The sequence below is a fragment of the Delphinus delphis genome, chromosome 12 (genome assembly GCF_949987515.2).
Source record: "Delphinus delphis chromosome 12, mDelDel1.2, whole genome shotgun sequence".
In the NCBI taxonomy this organism is placed as follows: domain Eukaryota; kingdom Metazoa; phylum Chordata; class Mammalia; order Artiodactyla; family Delphinidae; genus Delphinus; species Delphinus delphis.
In genome coordinates this window covers 6,495,500-6,510,576 of record NC_082694.2, presented here as the reverse complement: position 1 = coordinate 6,510,576, position 15,077 = coordinate 6,495,500, and the positions used below count along the sequence as shown (strand labels likewise).

At 50.0% G+C, this 15,077-nt stretch overlaps 1 protein-coding gene across 25 annotated transcripts in view; it reads left to right on the top strand.

Moving 5' to 3' along the window:
• MAP4K4 (mitogen-activated protein kinase kinase kinase kinase 4) overlaps window positions 1-15,077 on the top strand; it is a 171,125-nt gene that overhangs the window by 137,458 nt on the left and 18,590 nt on the right. For 5 of the 25 annotated variants that reach the window (XR_009521496.1, XM_060027234.1, XM_060027237.1 and 2 more), the window contains exons 13-21: window positions 1,802-1,963; window positions 4,201-4,287; window positions 4,755-4,949; window positions 8,202-8,435; window positions 9,363-9,469; window positions 10,834-10,985; window positions 11,910-12,007; window positions 14,024-14,199; window positions 14,585-14,705. Coding sequence is in view for 24 of the 25 variants with exons in the window: in XM_060027234.1 (XP_059883217.1) it covers window positions 1,802-1,963; window positions 4,201-4,287; window positions 4,755-4,949; window positions 8,202-8,435; window positions 9,363-9,469; window positions 10,834-10,985; window positions 11,910-12,007; window positions 14,024-14,199; window positions 14,585-14,705 (1,332 nt within the window). In the remaining variant the exon portion in view is untranslated. Of the gene's footprint in view, window positions 1-1,801; window positions 1,964-4,200; window positions 4,288-4,754; window positions 4,950-5,782; window positions 5,945-8,201; window positions 8,436-9,362; window positions 9,470-10,833; window positions 10,986-11,909; window positions 12,008-14,023; window positions 14,200-14,584; window positions 14,706-15,077 lie in introns of all 25 variants that reach the window. The other 20 variants (XM_060027245.1, XM_060027246.1, XM_060027257.1 and 17 more) reach the window with 9 other exon arrangements.

Below are 15,077 nucleotides of genomic sequence, written 5' to 3'. Positions count from 1 at the left end.
TCAGCATCGTTCCTAAAAATTAAAGAATTTTGGTAGCCTCTGTGGTCTGTAAGGACAGGGCAGCGGGTGCATCTCTGAGGCTGTTGCGGTGATGTCTGTGGTCACGTGGCGTCGTTTAGTGCAGTGCAGCGGCCCAGAAAGGTTTTGAATCTTGCATTCCATCAGTAAAAAAAAAATTGAGCATGTATCTGATAGAGATATATCTAGTAATTTTGTATCGTACTGATACATACATTATGAAACGTGCAAAAGTAGCTGTCTTAAAGAATGAGCTGGGAGTATAAGAACATAAAAGTTCTGGGTGTGTTTTTTGTTTTTTCTCCTCAACTCCGGTTGCCTTGCTGGCCTGTAGAGCCTGCTGGCAAACGTATCATCTCCCCCGGGAGGTGGGGAGGGAAAGGGAAAGCCCAGACCTTTCCGAGGGGGACGGTCCTCTGACAGTTCACTGCTTGTGAGACCTTGGCTCATAAGCAAGTCACGTTGTTACCTGAAGGTGGTAAAGTTCAGTGTATGATATCCTTCGCCTCTTCTGACCTGTTCGCTTGAATCTGATCGGCTTGAAAAGCTAAGGGGGAGTTTTGAGGGGTCGACACTGGTTGCCTTTCTTCTCTCTTCTGTTTTCCTTTTGTCTGACTGACTTTGAGGGGAATTGTTAGTCTCCACCTGCCTTCCTCTCTTGTGGCTGTGGTTCTAGAGCTGTGCTAGAGACAATTTAAATGTAAATTAACTTTAGTAAATTAAAACGAAAAACCCAGTTCCTCCCTCACGTGCTGGGCGCATTTCAGGTGCTGAGTAGCCGTCTGCAGCCGGCGGCCGCTGTGCTGAGATGGGGCGCCTCTCCATCCCAGGGGGCTGCACAGTGGCCGCATCACTTTGCAGGCCAGCACGCTGCACATTTGTGGGAGGAGTTGGTTGATTTATACTCTGCGCGGTGGCAGTGCTTTACTGACAGATAGATGTCTGGGGCTGGATGAGAAGGGGCCAGACGTGTGCCCAGGGTCACGCTGCCAGGTACCGAGCGGTTGACAGATGGTCTGCATTGGGAAAGGCTGTCGGAGCGAGTCTGGTGACTCAACGGCACCTTCCGCACCTGCTGATGGGAGGCAGGATGCTGTCTGATTAACGGTGGGAGGCACAGCAGCCCTCGACCTGGGGGCTTACCGCCCAGGTGACTCTGGACAAGTCACGTCTCTCTTCTTGAATCTGTTTCCTCCTCTGTGGAGTGGGAGTGAAGTGCTTCCTAGGTTTGTCATGAGAATCGTAGTAGGTAAAGGACACGGAAGGAAGACCGTTGGATACTTAGCACCGTGCGAGGCACAGCGTGAGCCTCTGCTCACGGCAGTCTATACATTCATGGTAATAATAATGGCATCTCTTATTCTCGTTGGTGTCACTTCTTCTCTCCCTGATGTGTGCCGCCTTTTTCCTCTTCTAAGTATTTCTCTCCTTTCTCTGCGCTATTTCTGTTCTCCTGTATTCATTTCTCTTCTCTTTCTTCTGACTAAAGGGCCCGGGGTAACCCTGTTAGTGATACTGAAGGATACAGCATTCCCTGTCCCCTCACTGCTGTGCTTCAGCGAAGAACGGGGAATAACTGATAGCACGTGAAACCCGGCTCTGACGGGTACTTCCAAGGAGGCTGGTGTGTGTGAGCGGAGGGGCAGTGTGCAAGTAGGTGGCCGGTGCAGGTGGGCTCCACGAGCTCTCCCTCTTGGCCTCTCCCCGTAACTGGTGAGCAGACCATCCTGCGTGCCGTGCCGTGGCTGCAGAGTCCGCTGACTGGGTCGCTTTACTTCCGTAGCAACAAAGGAGAGAGCGGGAGGCCAGGAGGCAGCAGGAGCGCGAGCAGCGGAGGCGGGAACAGGAGGAGAAGAGGCGGCTGGAGGAGCTGGAGAGACGGCGGCAGGAGGAAGAGGAGCGCAGGCGGGCGGAGGAGGACAAGAGGAGAGTCGACAGGGAGCAGGTGGGTCTGCAGGGGCCGCTCCGGCCGGGACCGCGGGGACTGGCACCGTGCGGAGCTGGGGGAGCCGGGGCAAAAAGCATGCACGCATGTGCACACGTGTTCAGGACTTTAGTCTGAAAATGCAGAAGCACGGTTGGAAGCATATTCACTTCAACAAACTGAATCTCTTGTCTTTACTGACAGATACAGAAATCGGTACACTTTAGAAAGCTCTTGAAACCAGCAGGGTGGTCTCCACTAGTATGAGGCCTGAAAGATTTCCGAATGTGTCTAATGAAATTTAAGACCAACTGTAAGACACTTCCTACGAGAAGTGTTGGAAGTGTCCAGCGACTAACCGAATATTTTAAGATGTATTCGCCTATAATTCAGTACAGACATACGTGACGTTAACAGCTGATAACATTAGCCCAAAGCGATCAGATTTTAGCGATATTTGCAGCATGTTATTAACATCACATAAAGTTGCCTTTAGGAGTCTGATTCCTGAACCACCTGTGCAAGCAGAAATTGTGCTTTTTGTTGTCTGCGTTGTCCGCGTGAATCCCATCGTAGCCTCTCTGCCTGTCATGTCTTTGAATTGATCACTCTTTGTTATGAGCTTTGAACAAGGAAACAGTATATGAAGGGGGACCAATTTAAATGATAGCTGAAGTTCATACTTAAAATGCTTGTAAACAGTGGTATTAGCTTCCAGATTTGATCATTCAGCTGCTCTCCTTGCCTCGGGTTTTCCCAGTGTTGGGTCTACATACTACTTTTCTGTTGAAATTTAAGTGATTCCCTTGATCTCTTACTTTACTGACGTTGTTGGCCTGTTAACTGTGGTGCGTTGAGTTTAGTTTTCATGTTCTGATTTATACTTGGGGACTACAAAGAGGAGAAAACATAAACTTGAGACAGTTGAGTCACGGAGGGATAATTCTCTGACCTTGATTGGGAGAAGAGGGTGTGAATGTAATCCTAACCTTCAGTGTTCTAATGGAGTCATTGGCTTTTGTGTATAGCAAGTATTCTTCACCTCTTCTTCTATAAAAATAGCATCAAAAGTCAGTTTTATTCCAAAATACTCCCCGTGTCAGCCGTGCTGTAGGAACCTGTCATTTCCGCATGAATGTGCATGTTTGTGGACATGTGTCATTGTCTGGTTGTTCCTGTGATGTGAAGGCAGAAAACCAGGGATGTAGTGACCTGAGCTCGCAGCTGTGGTTCAGCTCTGTCTGGCTCGGGAAGAGGGGAGCTGGGAGTCGGAGTCCTCTCAGTCGTCGGGGTTGGGGCGGGGCTTCCAGGCCCGGGACTGGAGCCTGGGTTGGAACCAGGGGGCCTTTGCCAGCGGGCCTGTGGATACACTTTACCCCAGATTGGCGTTTTTGGGCTAAATTTGCTTTGTAAGAAAAAAAGTTCCTGAAGAAATTTGTCATGATTTCTGCCCAGCATTCTCTCCGCCAGGACGAGTGGTTAACTAAAAACTCCTGTTCAGCCCAGATGTAGGACTGCTTTTATCTTAAGGTGTGCGCCTCAGTCGGCAGTAGACACTGTAAATAAATAATCTGAATTCAAAATAAAATTTCTCCTCCCAGACCCCTCAATCTGCTCCTCTTCCAGAGTAGTGAGCTTTTCCCCTGTTGACAAAGAAGGAGATAGATGTCTTTTATTTGTGAAATGTTCCTACTTTGCGAAGTGATTTCACGCCTATTTCATACTTGAGCCCCCCCCAAAATCCTGAGAGCTGAGAGAGAATATTCTCGATACGGGCTTGCTAGAGACTAATCTGCTGTCGTAGATCAAGGTCTCCAGCCCATCAAATATGCATGCTCCTTCAAGGTTGGGTTTTTCCTCTTTATGTAACGTCCTTTGGATGTGTTTTTGTTGTTACAGAGCTTTATCGTTCTCTTCCCGTTGAAAATGTGTCACCTCACGCCTGTCTCCCCTTTCTCTCTCTCTCTGTCTCTCCCTCTCTCGCTCCCTTTATCTCTCTCATAGACACACACACACACACACACACACACACACACACGCACCCTCGCTGAGTGCGTGTCATCATTTATTAGACTCTTTAGATCTTAGAGACCAATTCGAAGTTCTTGGGGAAATCCTCGGCAGTAGGCTTGTCTGAGCCATTGATCGCTCAGTGGATTACCCCAGATGATCGGGCGGATGGTTCTGGGCGCCCCAGCAGGTGGTTCTGGTGCTTTCCTTGGGGCTCTGTTGATTGCCGGCTGATTTCTGTGTGACAGGAGTATATCAGGCGGCAGCTGGAAGAGGAGCAGCGGCACCTGGAACTCCTTCAGCAGCAGCTGCTCCAGGAGCAGGCCATGCTACTGGTAACGCCCCGCGCTGGCCCCGTCCCGTAGCTAGGGCTCCCCGCGCTGGGCAGAGCCGGGCCCACGTCGGGGCGGCTTCTGGTTACCTCTTTATTTCCCGTTGCTGAGTTAACTGTTCTCGTTTGGTAGATAGACGAGGTTTTGCACAGCACCTGGCATTTGGTGAACAGGCTAGAATGCCAAGAGCTGGCGGTTCAAGGCGCGTGCCGTAGGACCCGTACCTAGAGTACTCCAAGTGTCCTTTGAAACCGCTGAGACCAGCGTTTCCTTGGGTTCTCTCTTACTCTGTCCAGTGACAGTATGCTTAGCGACAAGCTGTCAGGTTTTCCCACAGGTAACCTGCCATTTCACAGCCCGGCCGTTGTGCTCTGTCACCAAACAAGCGTCGGTGAACGCCGGGCTGGGGAGAAGTGAGCCGGGGCGAGGTGGGTGCCGGGCCCCGGACTGAGTGTCCCTCTCCCCCCAAGGAGTGCCGCTGGCGGGAGCTGGAGGAGCAGCGGCAGACGGAGCGGCTCCAGAGGCAGCTGCAGCAGGAGCAAGCCTATCTCCTGTCTCTGCAGCATGAGCCCCGGAGGCCGCCCCCGCCGCCGGACAGGAGCAAGGCCGGCCTGCACGGCGCCGAGCCCAAGGCCCAGCACGAGCCCGCCGACCGGGCCCGCGAGGTACGGCCCCCGCCGTTCCGGGCGCGCTCCCAGGGCACAGGGCGGGGCCTCTTCTCTGCTTAGTGTCTGTCTAGAGGGGAGCGGAGCGCCTCAGAGCTTTGCAGATCTCGGGGGACCTGGACGCTGACCAAGAGACGGAAAGAGAGGAGGCTGTGTGGCAGCATTTTTCTTTGTGCTGTAAATGATGGGCAGGGTGGCCTGTCGTCTGTTTTTCCAAAACTGCCGCGAGGATGGAGCCTGCCTGGGCCCAATTCACTGGCTTTTCGGTGATCAGGGTTTGCTACTGAACTGGGGCGTCTGGGCTCCCAGAGCTTCCCAGGGAGGATGCGATGAAGCAGGACCGCTCCTCGGACCCTGGCAGGGTGGGCCGGGCGGGCTGCAGAGTGCGGGATGCTGGCCCGGGTGGGGGCGTCCTCCCGCCATGCCGGCCCTCACACGGCACATTCTAGGAGCAAGTGTCCTGCTTGTTCTGCAGTGCCTTTATTTTTCGTGGAATGAAACGTGTGTTAGATTCCTGGTGACGTTCTTTTAATCTTTAATCCGTGGGTTTAGTTGGTTGCGACAGATTAATTCTTTTCCTAGTTTATCTTCACGTGCAATCCTAGACTTCTTGCCGGGGGAGATTTTAAAGGCTGCCTCTCTAAATTTCTGTCTTCGTGAATATTCCGTACTCTGCATCAGATCCTAGTCTAGTGTTATATGCCTCCTCTCTTTTCTTGTAGTTGAGGAAAACAGAAGACTTCTTTTTAGACTCCTTCCACTTTCAGGCTTTCTTCGGTATCTCTGCTTTTTTCTACTAACCCTGAGTTATGTCTTCTAATTCTCTGACGCAGGTGGAAGATAGATTTAGGAAAACTAACCACAGCTCCCCTGAAGCCCAGTCTAAGCAGACAGGCAGAGTATTGGAGCCACCAGTGCCTTCCAGATCAGAATCTTTTTCCAATGGCAACTCCGAGTCTGTGCACCCTGCCCTGCAGAGACCAGCCGAGCCACAGGTAGAACGGCCAGTTGGCTGTGGGTCAAGGAGACGCACGCAGAGGCTCACTGAGCCACCAGCCTGCTTGAACCGCTCAGTTTGGTTTGTTACCGCATTTAGAGAGAGAGGAGTTTAGCAGAGGGAGTTTAGACTAAAGAGGACGTAGCCTCAGTTGATAGGGAAAAACAGGAATTTCTTTTTAAGGATTGATGTACTTATTAAGAATATCTGGATTCGGTGATTTCTTCTTTCTGTCTGACTTTTTGCCTTCCCTGACTCAGATGTTCGTAAACAAGTGCCTCCTTACTCAAATACAGAGACTTTTCAGTTTAGTTTTTAGAAAGTTAGTGTCGTAAGTACATAGAGGGAGACTTTTTCTTAACCTGGGGTCCTTGGCTCCCAGCCAGTTCTACGAGTGGGCGGCCCTGAAATTCCACGTAAAATTTTTTTGATTTGTCCAAATGTACATATATTTTTGGGAAGAGGGCCTTTTATCAGATTCTCAAAAGGTTCAACATCCAAAAAAGGTTACGGCCCGGTGGGTTGGGTGTGGGTTTTCCCGAAGTAGGTCAGGCTAGAGGCCACTGGGTCGGCCTCAGCATTCGGCCTTGCCCAGGTCGGGGACCTCCGTGCTGTCTGGCGGAGAAAGCGGACAGCAGAGATGACGCATGTCGGAGATCCCAGAGATCCTTAAGACGCTGGTTCCCACTCCTGCTGAAAATCATTGACTTTCAGGCATTTTGCTCCCTGCAGCCGTGTCATCCGGAGTACTGGGCACAAGTCCTTGAGCCCGAGTTTACCTGTCACTGATGTTTGCATGTGTTGGGGGACGGTAGTGGTAGCGGTGGTGTTCACACAAACCCGGATGAGGACTTGAATGCGCTTTACAATAAAGATCCTTGGTATGGAGCAGTTTTACAGTAAAAAGAAGACCCAGGATTAAGCTTAGCAGGGGGGCGGGTGTTGGGAGGTTGGTGTTTACGTGAGACCAGCAGCGTCTTGATTCACAGAAGAGCTGACGCACAAGCCACTGGGCAACTCCAGAGAGTGAGGAGTGGAAAGAAGAAGGATGCAGAAGACAGCAGGACAGGATGAAGGGGGAAAGGGAGGGGAATGGGGACAAGGAAAACAGGTTTGATGAACGTTATACTTACCGTAAATAGAAAATCTTTATGTGGCCACTAACAGTTTAGAAAATAGGAGTTCATGAATTGTGTAGACTGCTTTTTATACTGCTGACTAATTAACGTAGGGCCAGGAAAAAGAGTCCCTTTTCTATCTAAAGTTGCTTTTGGCCAAAAGCTGTACTTACGAAAACATTCTTTCGGAACCAATTCTGGATCTTAACGCTTGGCAAGGTTGAGCCAATCCTGATTTGGTATTTCCTGTCTTTATTAAATGTGATGATGTAATAGATATATAGCTAGAATTATGTAAATTTCCACATTGAACAGTTATTTTAAAACAAAAAGTATAATTTCAAGAAAATGCAGATTGTTTCAGAGATTGCTTTTCCAACTTGGAAGTGACCAGATGAACTCAGTTGCCAAGGACCTGTCTTATTTCTTCAGTTGTCAGGTAGAAGGAATACCCCCCTCAGCAGTCCTTTTAGGGAATCCTAGCGCTGAATAGGATACAAAGAAATCAAAGTTCTTTTTTTTTCTAACTAATACAAAGATATGTGGAGTTCTGTGGGGTTGGAGTGTTTTAAGACTTGGGACAAGAAAGAAGGAAAATCGGTGGTGTATTTGGAAAGCTGGCTGTTTTTAAGTTACACTCTTACAATCTGTCCAAACATGCGGGGTTGGTCTTTGCACAGTAAACATGTGGCTCTGTTGTTACTTGGTCAGACGTCTTGCCCTGCCAGGTAACGGGAGGGTGGGTAGAGAGGTTTGCACGTGTGGCGATGTCCGTCCTGCGGTCTCCTCCCTCTCTGCCTGTCCACGCTGCTTTGACGCAGAAATGCATGCCGCACATTGCCTCCTCCGACAGGAGCGCTGTGAGGCTTTTGTTTTTTTTTAATCTTCACGTTTACTGCTCTCTAACATTTGTCTGGATATTAAGAGTTTTCCTTATAAATGTACATTTGTTCTTTTCTACATATTGTGCTCCCCAGACCACCTCTCCACTTAGAGCATAACTGTCGTACTGCTTGGCTGACCTAGTCCTGACTGCCTCCTGTGCGTTGCCCCGGCTCCCGCTTTGGATTTGGTATTGACCAGAAAAGCGTTTTCTGCAGAACGCATTGAATGTTTTGTGTTTTGTTTTCTTGTAAGGTACAGTGGTCCCACCTGGCATCTCTCAAGAACAGTGTTTCCCCTGTCTCGCGATCCCATTCCTTCAGTGACCCTTCTCCTCCCAAATTTGCACACCACCATCTTCGCTCTCAGGACCCATGTCCACCTTCCCGCAGTGAGGTGCTAAGTCAGAGTTCTGACTCTAAGTCGGAGGTACCCGACCCCGCCCAAAAGGCTTGGTCTAGATCAGACAGTGACGAGGTCCCTCCAAGGGTAAGGAGCAGGAAGACAGACGTGCGCTTCTTTTTCCTTTTCGTTATTTTTAAAACATTATTTATTTCAATTAAGGGTGTGGTGATGTCACCAGAATTAAGGGGCAATGGCAGAGGAACTTTTGACGGTGGGGAGAAAATTCCATAGTGAGGCAGTTAGGTTCAGCCATCGGCCAGTTACCTTTTCATTGCTGTCGCTGACTCCGTACTTAAGCACAAGGGACCCAAGTAACTTAAGAGTACATCTATAAAGAACAGACCGAATCCAAATTCGTTTTAGCAGCTGTTGTGTTACGTGCATACAAAAGCTGTCAATTACTTTGCACCATTAATTAGTATCAAAATTTTCAGAAAAGGTATTATAAGGGAAAAAATTAACATAAATGTTCCAAAAAATGATTTTTTTTTTAATTGAGGGATTTTTGTTTTTGTTTGGGTGTTTTTTTTAATTCCATGTTTTTAAAATTTTTGGTTTGGTAATTACTTAACGCTGAAATTAAACAAAAAGACACATTTTATTTTTCCTCCACTTGGAATTTGCTTCCTCTGAGTATTTTCTTGCTTCCTACATTCTTCGTTTCTCGCTGATCCATTTGTAGGCCATTGTTTGGTTTCTTTGAGCTTGTTTTCCTGATTCTCACATTATCTCAGTAAGATGCTTTGTACGTGCCCTGCCACCAAGCTTCAGTGCCAACATCATTTAAATGTGGTTAGGAGCATAGAAAGGTTGTCCCAGTGCCTTTGACGGCTTGGACTACTCTTCTGTTGTATCACTGGAGGGCGGAGAAGGATCAGGGGTTGGGGGTAGGTCGGTGATAGCAAGGCTAAGGTAACTAGGACTGCCTTAGAGACATGTGTGGTAGGGAGTAGTCTTTTCTTCTCCTCCTCATGTTTTCAGTAATTTAATTGCTGTATTTTGTACCCAAAGGTTCCTGTGAGAACGACGTCCCGGTCCCCCGTCCTGTCCCGTCGGGATTCCCCACTGCAGGGCAGTGGGCAGCAAAACAGCCAAGCAGGTCAGAGAAACTCCACCAGGTAAGAGAAGAGCGAAGCTTAGGGGCAGACTTACTACACAGTGTCCTGCAGTCTTCTACTGTCTGCTTGCATAAAAATGCTCATAAACGTGGACGTTCTGGGGCAAAGAGGTGATCCGTGTGTAAAGAAAATGCCGTGAAGTCCATTCATGTGAATGACATCAAATTGATCTGCGGTGAAAAGAGAGATTAAATCCGACTGTGTATTGCAGCAGTTTTAAGGTGAAAACTGCCTGTCTCAGTGAGAGTAACAGGAAGGAACAGCAGGGAAGGGGGGATTCTAAGGGAATTGTAAACCGAGAGGGCTTGCTATCCAAAGGATGTCTGGGGGCTCTGGGAGTGTACGGAAATCGCACACAGGCTACGGAAGAAAGGGAGTGGTTGACTTGGAGTTGGCAAGAAACTCGAGAATTAACCACAAAGTATTTTTCAGGTTCTGGAGCCGTTCTGTTTTATATGGGAGCTGTTAGCCACATGAGGCTACTTAAATTTGAATTGAAGTTAATTAAAATTACATAAAATTAAAACTTAATTTCCTTAGCTGAGCTAGCCACATTCCAGGGGCTCCTTACCTCGCGTAGCCGGTGGCGACCGTATTCCCAGCGGTAGCAATATTGTCATCACCTCCGTTCCGTCGACCAGCAAGCACCGTTTTAGAGGAAGGAAAGGTCGTCTTGAGTGTTTTGTACTCTGGTCATCGCTGAACCTCTGTACTTGGTGTCTCGCTATATAACGTGAGGGAGTGGAGTGGGTGACAGCCCAGAAGCTGCAGAGAGAGAGCTTTCTGAGCCTGCAGTGGTCAGGGTGGGCCGCGGGGTTCTCCTGTGCCCGAGCCCGTGTGTTAATTCTTACCTAGAAAACTCATGCTGTGGTGTGTCGACGGCAGGGATACACCGTGGCCCATGTGGGGTCACATTTCCAGCCCAGAGCACGAAAGAACGAGCGTACTGCCTAAGTGTCAGTTCTTGAGAGCCGTGAGGGGTGGTGGTCGGTACTGGCACTTTGTGTGTAGTTTGATTTTGTGTGTAATTATGTAAGTGGAATGTTTCATAGTAAGAAACTGAGTTTGTAGCTGAGACAGAACTAGTGACACTTCTAGACCAAACAGTAGCGTTTCCTCTCACACCCAGAGAAGATTTGTCTGCTAATGGTAGAATCTCTTTTAGCATTTTGGGTTTGTTAAGATATCTGAGATAAAACCAATGAATAATGCCACTGTAACTTTTGGTGAATTTCACGTTAAATGCTGTTGGTAGGCTGATTTTCTCATTATCCCTGCGTTCGAATGACATGGTGCGTATGTTTATAATTTGACCCTGCGTCTTGGGATGATGCATTAGCTGTTCTCGTCGTCTTCTCCAACAGCAGCATCGAGCCCAGGCTGCTATGGGAGAGAGTGGAGAAGCTGGTGCCCAGGCCTGGCAGTGGCAGCTCCTCGGGGTCCAGCAACTCAGGATCCCAGCCCGGCTCCCACCCTGGGTCTCAGAGCGGCTCCGGGGAGCGCTTCAGAGTGAGATGTAGGTTGCCTACCTTTCCTTTTCCCTGTGCCTGTTCACGGTATCGGGCTCCAATCAGTACAGTTGACCCTTGAACACCCAGGGGTTAGGGATACCCCCCACCAGTTGAAAATCCTCATCTGTAGTCGACCCTCTGTACCCCCGGTTCCCCTGCATCCGTGGTTACACGCCCATGGATCCAACCAGCTGTGGGTCCTGTAGTACGGAATTATTTACTGTTGAAAACGATCCACACGTGAGTGGACCTTCGAACTTCCAGCCCGTGTGTTCAAGGGTTGACTGTATTTGGAAATCCTTTTCAATCATGGGAAAGACCTGTGATTTTTCACAGCTGCGTATTATGAATACAAAACAGTGTTTCAGTGTAGGTTTGCTGGTGACACTAATAATAGTCGTCATAATTTTAATAATAAAGAGTGAGGTTTTGAGAGCTTATGCATGCTGAGTACTGTCCATGCATTGTCTCATTTAATCCTTACAGTAACCCCAGGAGATGGGTATATATTGTCTCCACTTTACAGATTCAAGTAACTGCAGATTAGTGAGTTTACGTAACTCGTCCAAGGCGATTAGCGAAATATCCAAGCTGAGATTTGAACCCACTCTTCTGAGTCTAAACTCCATCGGTATTGTCATCAGTATTGGTTATCTTAACCTACTCATAAGAATAGATTAGTGGAAATTCCCTCTACTGTGTTATTGATGTAACGTCACAAGGAGTTGTGAACACGTGTTACTGCAGTGTGACAGTCGAGGGTTCTCGGGAAGGAGTCACAAACCCCGGGGTTCAGACCAGTGCGTGGAGACCTTGCTGTGAGCAAGGCTAATGAGGGGAGAGGATGGGGGCCAGGGGGGCTGGGTGGCTTCGTGGCCCACACTCAGATGTGTACGTGACTTGGCCTTTCTTGTCTCTGAACTTCACAGCGTCATCCAAATCTGAGGGCTCGCCATCTCAGCGCCTTGAAAATGCAGCAAAAAAGCCTGAAGATAAGAAGGAAGTTTTTAGACCTCTCAAGCCCGCTGTAAGAATTGCACAAAATCCATTTTACTCATTTCAAACTCGAGTGAGATCTTTCTATTAAAGCCTTCTCCTTGCGCGGCCTGCAGGCCTCCCTGTGGGGTCTCGCAGGTTTGAGGGGTTATAAGGAAAGCTGTAAACCTTGGCCCACTTGTGCCGCTGCCCCCCCCCCCCCCCCCGCCACTTAGTCATTTAAAAAATACAAAAGAAAGAAAAGCCTTCTATCTCTTTGCTTGGCATCAGCCTTTACATGCTCTTGATGAGTGGGCATCTAAAATACTGGCTTTTGGAAGAGATGTTTTTCCACCACCGTCTTAAACTCTCCCATGGTTTAAATGCTGCCCTTTGGTATGTGGGGCGGCGGCGTGGCTGTTCCTCTCCTCCTTAGTCCTCGACGCAGTAGCTGCCCGTCACTGGGCGCACTGGGGGTTTGAGCCTGCTGGGGTGGTTTTGTCTCCCGCTTGCATTGATTTCTGTGCCCCCCTCCCCCCTTCTTTCCTCCCTGCTTCCTGTGCTGTGGGTTCCTCCTCACCGATGGCTTCTCTGGCTCGATGGGACCCCGCTGACCGAAGGGCGAAGTGGTAAGCGCCGTCTGAACAGCTCAGCGTCGGGGCAGCATTCTAACCTTAGCCTGCATTCGACCTGCATGCCTCTTCCTTCCTCAGCTTGCTCTCTTCTAGAATTAGAAACCCTGAATGTTTGCTGCATGTTTTTTAACACCCCAGATTTGCTGCATGCGTTCATTCTTATTATTAAATACGGCCCTTTAAAGTCACTTGAACAAAAAGCCGCAGCTGTTCTCGGGAAGTCGCGAGCGGGACTCAAGGCCAGTCCTTGCTCGCTTGTCTCAGAGGCTCAGGCTCCAAGGAAAGAAGCGTGTTCTCAACTGGTGAGAAGCAGCGACGCCAGAAGGAAAAGGAAGAGTGGCCACATAGCCTGCCTTCCAAAAACCACTACTTTTTAAGTGAAAATTTTAAGTGGAAAGATACGTACGTTGAACTTCTGTATGAAAATGTAGAATAGAGATCATAGTCAAGCTCAGAAGTTATATTTGGATAGTCGATCGGGTCTCACAGTGTCTGCATGTAGAAGAGGAAAGGGAACTGAAGCCCTCGTGAACAGCAGCGCTGACCCCGGGCCGCTTCCCCCTCCAGCGTGCACGCTCGAGGCAGCGGCGGGGTAGCCTGCCCAGCTGCCTTCCCACGGCCAGACACACAGCAGCGCTTTCTCCCAGCACACGTCAGGAACTTTGTTCACGTACGTGGCAAGTTCTTCGCCCTCGGTTAAGCCAGATGTGAGCCGTACACTGTGCTCACTTCACTCTCATTTTTCTGCGAGTTGGAAATTTTTAAAAATAAAAGTTGGAGTTAAAAACCTCACCAAATAAGTACTTGAAATCACTCCTGTTTAACTAAAATCTTGCTTTCTGCAAAATCTCCTCAGAAGACTTTGTCACAGGGGCGGGCGTCTTTATAACACACTACCAAGGTCTGTCTGCACACAGCTGTTGATCCAGAGTTTTATAGCCGGAGAAGAATGCTCTCGGCTCTTGTTTTTTTCCGGCTGTGAGGACTTTTTTTTTTTTGCGGTACGCGGGCCTCTCCCTGCTGTGGCCTCTCCCGTTGCGGAGCACAGGCTCCGGACGCGCAGGCTCAGCGGCCATGGCTCATGGGCCTAGCCGCTCCGCGGCACGTGGGATCTTCCTGGACCGGGGCACGAACCCGTGTCCCCTGCATCGGCAGGCGGACTCTCTACCACTGTGCCACCAGGGAAGCCCCACCACCTTGGACTTTTAAAAAAATCTTTTCTATCTTTTGTTTTATCTTTTTGACTTTTCTTGCTCTCGTCTTTTCTATCGAAAGCTTTGCGAGCTCCCCTCCAAGATACCGATGAACAGCCTGCAAGGCAGTTTGGCAAAGCTGGCGCGGCCGTTTGATAGATAGTGAGAACGAAGCGCTTGGCCCTGCGCTGTTTCCCCGTCGCTCTCCCGCCTGACCCTCTCTTCTGTCTCCTGCACTAGGACCTGACGGCCCTGGCCAGAGAGCTCCGAGCGGCGGAAGACGTGCGGCCGCCGCACAAGGTGACAGACTACTCGTCGTCCAGCGAGGAGTCCGGGACAACGGATGAGGAGGACGACGACGTGGAGCAGGAAGGCCCCGAGGAGCCCACCTCGGGGCCGGAGGACGCCCGAGCCGCGTCAGTCCCGCCCTGCTTCAGGGGGGATGCGTGTCCCCACCGGGCCTTCTGTCCACTTGGGACCAGTTGTTGAAAACCTGTCCTCTGATCCTGTGAACAGTTAACATTTCCCCGTCGTGCAGTCAGCAGCAGACGGCCTTTCTGTTTTCCCCTTTCTCTTCGTTGGTGTGTGTGCATGTCAGGGCCTCTCCCAGTACTCCGTGTGTTTCATTTCTTCCTCTTAATTTGAGGCTGTGAAAAAAGGGAAACGGCAGTTCATTTCCCTAGAGGAAACTTTATGCCTGTAGCCCGATCTCATCTTAGAACTCCGAGAAGGTGAAAAATCTCGACGGTATATCCTCGGCTCGTGGTCATGGCCCTTCACGTCTGGATTTTGTCTCAATAGGTCATCTCTGAACTTGAGCAACGGTGAGACAGAGTCCGTGAAAACGATGATCGTCCACGACGACGTGGAGAGTGAACCAGCCATGACCCCGTCCAAGGAGGGCACCCTGATTGTCCGCCAGGTACCCGCGTCCTCTCTCCTCGTTGGAGGCTAGCTTCTCCTGTAGTCATTAACCCACTTGCTCATTCACTCACTCATGCTGTTTCTACATCATCGTCTGTTCTCACCTAACAAGAGACCCGGAGGGTAGCGTCGTGTGCTGCATGCCCCGAGGCGGCCAGCGGGGACCCCCCCTGCCCCGCTCGCCTGCATGTCACGCGGCAGCCCTCATTCCAGCAGCCCGCGGGCCCCACGGTCTGCATCTGAGCACAGAGAAGCCGCAGGGGGCACGCCACGGCCTGCAGCGGGTCTGCAGCCGGGCAGCAGGGGTCTGCGCGGAGCTCTCAGCTCCGAGGCCGGGGGTCTGCGGCGGGAGCCGGCTAGGCAGGCAGGA